At 64.9% G+C, this 2813-nt stretch overlaps 1 protein-coding gene across 3 annotated transcripts in view; it reads right to left on the minus strand.

Moving 5' to 3' along the window:
* Positions 1-2813, minus strand: part of KIAA0513 (KIAA0513 ortholog) — a 56867-nt gene that overhangs the window by 1984 nt on the left and 52070 nt on the right. For all 3 annotated transcript variants that reach the window (XM_029924127.1, XM_029924126.1, XM_029924128.1), the window contains one exon: positions 217-297. In XM_029924127.1, the coding sequence (XP_029779987.1) occupies positions 217-297 (81 nt within the window). The remainder of the gene's footprint in view (positions 1-216; positions 298-2813) is intronic.

The following is a 2813-nucleotide window of genomic DNA, read 5'->3' on the forward strand; positions in this document are numbered from 1 at the left end:
CCTGCCCCCCGGGACCCCACACCCCTCCTACTCCCCAGGGCCCGGCACCCCTCCTGCCCCCTGGGACCCGGCACCCCACCTGCTCCCCAGGGCCCCGCACCCCTCTGCTCCCTGGAGCCTGGCACCCTTCCTGCTCCCCGGGGCAGGAGAGAAGCCCAGGCTCGGCCCCGCCCGGCCCCCTGGGGCCCCGGGGTGGGTGGTGGTCCGGGCCCTCACCCCAGCTGCCCAAAGGTGATGTTCTCATTGAAGCGCAGGCTGTCGTTTCTCTCTTCCTGGGTCATGTGACACCACTTCTCCCTGCAAGCACAGGTGACAGGACAGGGTCTCAGGGGGGGCGGGGAGCCCCACCCCGAAGACTGGGTTCGGACGCGCTGCCTGGGGAGCCCCAAACACACAATCGTCTTGTCCTTCCAGGGATGAGGGCGCCCTGAAGCTCGTACTGTTTCTACTGACCCAGAGACGGCGTGTGCTTCGCGTGTGCCCAGACCGCTCTCTAGGAGACAAGGACCCCCCCCCCCCCGTACCCTGCTCTGTGGTTCAAGGACGGGGGTCCGGCCCCATTCCACACGTGGAAGGATGTGCGGCGGGGACAGGCCCTGTGGGCGTCCTGGGGCGGTGGGCGTGCAGAACCATCCGGGCGGCTCCCAGGGCCTCACAGGCTCAGCGGAGGGGCCTGTGCAGCCTCGCGTGGCCGGGAGCCCAGGGAGCAGCAGAGGCCGGACGCACGGATGGCCATGCCGTCCTGTTAGTCAGGGTCTTGGCTCTGCTGTGCCCCCCTTGCCTCCAGCCAAGGCTTGGCCTCCGCACCCCTCCCCAGAGCGCACAGGTAAGACCCCGGTCTTCCGGAGGGCTCCCGTGCACCACCCCCCATGACCCCGTCCCCCGTGACCACCACGAAGAGGCACAGAGCGAGGGAGTCGTGTGGTCTGCTCGCACAGTGTCGGGGGTGGGGAGGGGGTCTCTGGGCGGCACTGATCCTGTGCCCTGACTGAAGCTGCGTCCAGCAGCTCGCGGCACTGAGTCATCTCCCCTCCCCTGGAGGGGCGCCCCTGTCTCCAGTGGACCGAGGTCTGTCAGCTCCTGCACTGACCGCTCTGTCCCCGGCCTCTCAGGCTGCGGGCAGGGGCAGATGCAGAAGATGGTCACTTAAGCCCATTTCCCCTTAAAAATTAAGGCTGAGGAGTCTGACTAGAAGGAGGTCAGGAGAGAGAGAAGAGGAGGGAGGGAAGAGGCAGAGTGAGGGAGTGAGGGGTGGGGGCAATGGAGAAGCCAAGGGAAGAGGAAAAGAACCAAGAACGTCGAATCGTCACTGCGCCCCCCCCACCCCCGCCGGGGCCCACGGCCACTCATGCTGCTGTGGCTTAGCGGGAGGCCACAGGACGCAGGGGCACAGCAGCCGCGAGGGGCAGGGCGCTGCCGTTCGGTCTCCTTGAGCCGATGACGGGACACCCATGAAGATGCCCAGACTACAGCTCCAGGTGTGAAGCCAATCCCCTCCCGTTCTCCTTCCTACCCCCTTCCCCACCATGGTTACCCTCGGGATTGTCCAGGCACACGCATCCCCACTCCACCACTGGCCTGCCGGGCACAGCTGTGCAGGCTGTGCACTGCACAACCCCACACCACGTGGGAACGGCTCAGCAGCTCTGACCCTCCTGACCTGGATGAAAAGGCAATTCGTTCTGCCATGGCTAGGGCCAGAAGTGGGACATTTAATCTGACCCCTGAAGAAAGAGGTCATTAGTGACCCGCTGATCGGGTGACGCCTGCCATCAAATCAGTTCCTCACTGCAGAGTTCAACACCCAGTGCCGGCGGGGGTCTAACACCACAGAGAGGGCGGCGCGTGTGTCTAAACCGCCGCTGTGGGAATGCGGGTTGAGCAACAGACACCTCTGAGAAAGGAGGCATTTCTGCCTGTGAGCACCGTCCGCCGAGTTTACCAGAGAGGGGATAATGCTGGAGGCACCAGGTGCCCAGGGGCCCAGAGCCCCCCTCTTCACCCCCAATCTCGAAGGGACACCTGCCCAGGGCAGGTGTGGGTGATCAGACCCTAGATGCGTGTGGTCAGATCACGTCTGCTCTGGGTGAGACCGCCCGGGGGCCCAGGGCCGGCATCCCCTGCGGCTCCAGGCCAGTGGGAGGTGGCAGTGATGCATCAGGCCCCCCTGGGCCTCCGCCACGGCACTGAGAAGCCTTGCGGGGCCGCGGCTGGTCACACTCCCACCCAGAGGGACGGCGGGGACGCCAGGGCTTTGTGCTGGAGGCGGTGTCCGTTATGCCCACGCACTTCTTTTATAGCCCTGATAAGGCTGCCTAAGAAACGCAACTTCTCAAAACTCAGAAAGCACTGAAAATACAACACTGATTAAAGGAAGCTTCGGGAAATCTCCAGCAAAGAGACAATCATCGTATCAGAAATTGTGTTTTCCACCCCCAAAAATATATTGCAAACGATCTCTGACAAATACAAAGGCCAAACGATTAGAGTCAGACCCCGCGGTGGCTCGAAGGAAACCGCCCTGTTCTAGGCCTTTCTCTCCAGGGGACCCCCGCGCACACACGCACAGGCTCCACGCCACCCAGTGGCCGGGAAGGAGGGGGCAGGTGTCCTCCTACCCTGACCCCCAAGCCTGTCCCGGGGGCCGGGGTGGGGCTGCCGGGCCCCTGCACACCTTGGCGCCTGGCCGCAGAGAGGCAGACCGTCTGCGCCCTCCCGTGGCTTCGAGCCAGGACCAGACGCCCCCGCAGGAGGTTGACAGAGGAGGGGTTCCCAGGGCCGCCCAGGAGGGGCTGCAGGGCGAGCGGGGGGGG

This window comes from Suricata suricatta, chromosome 16, assembly GCF_006229205.1.
Source record: "Suricata suricatta isolate VVHF042 chromosome 16, meerkat_22Aug2017_6uvM2_HiC, whole genome shotgun sequence".
In the NCBI taxonomy this organism is placed as follows: Eukaryota; Metazoa; Chordata; class Mammalia; order Carnivora; family Herpestidae; genus Suricata; species Suricata suricatta.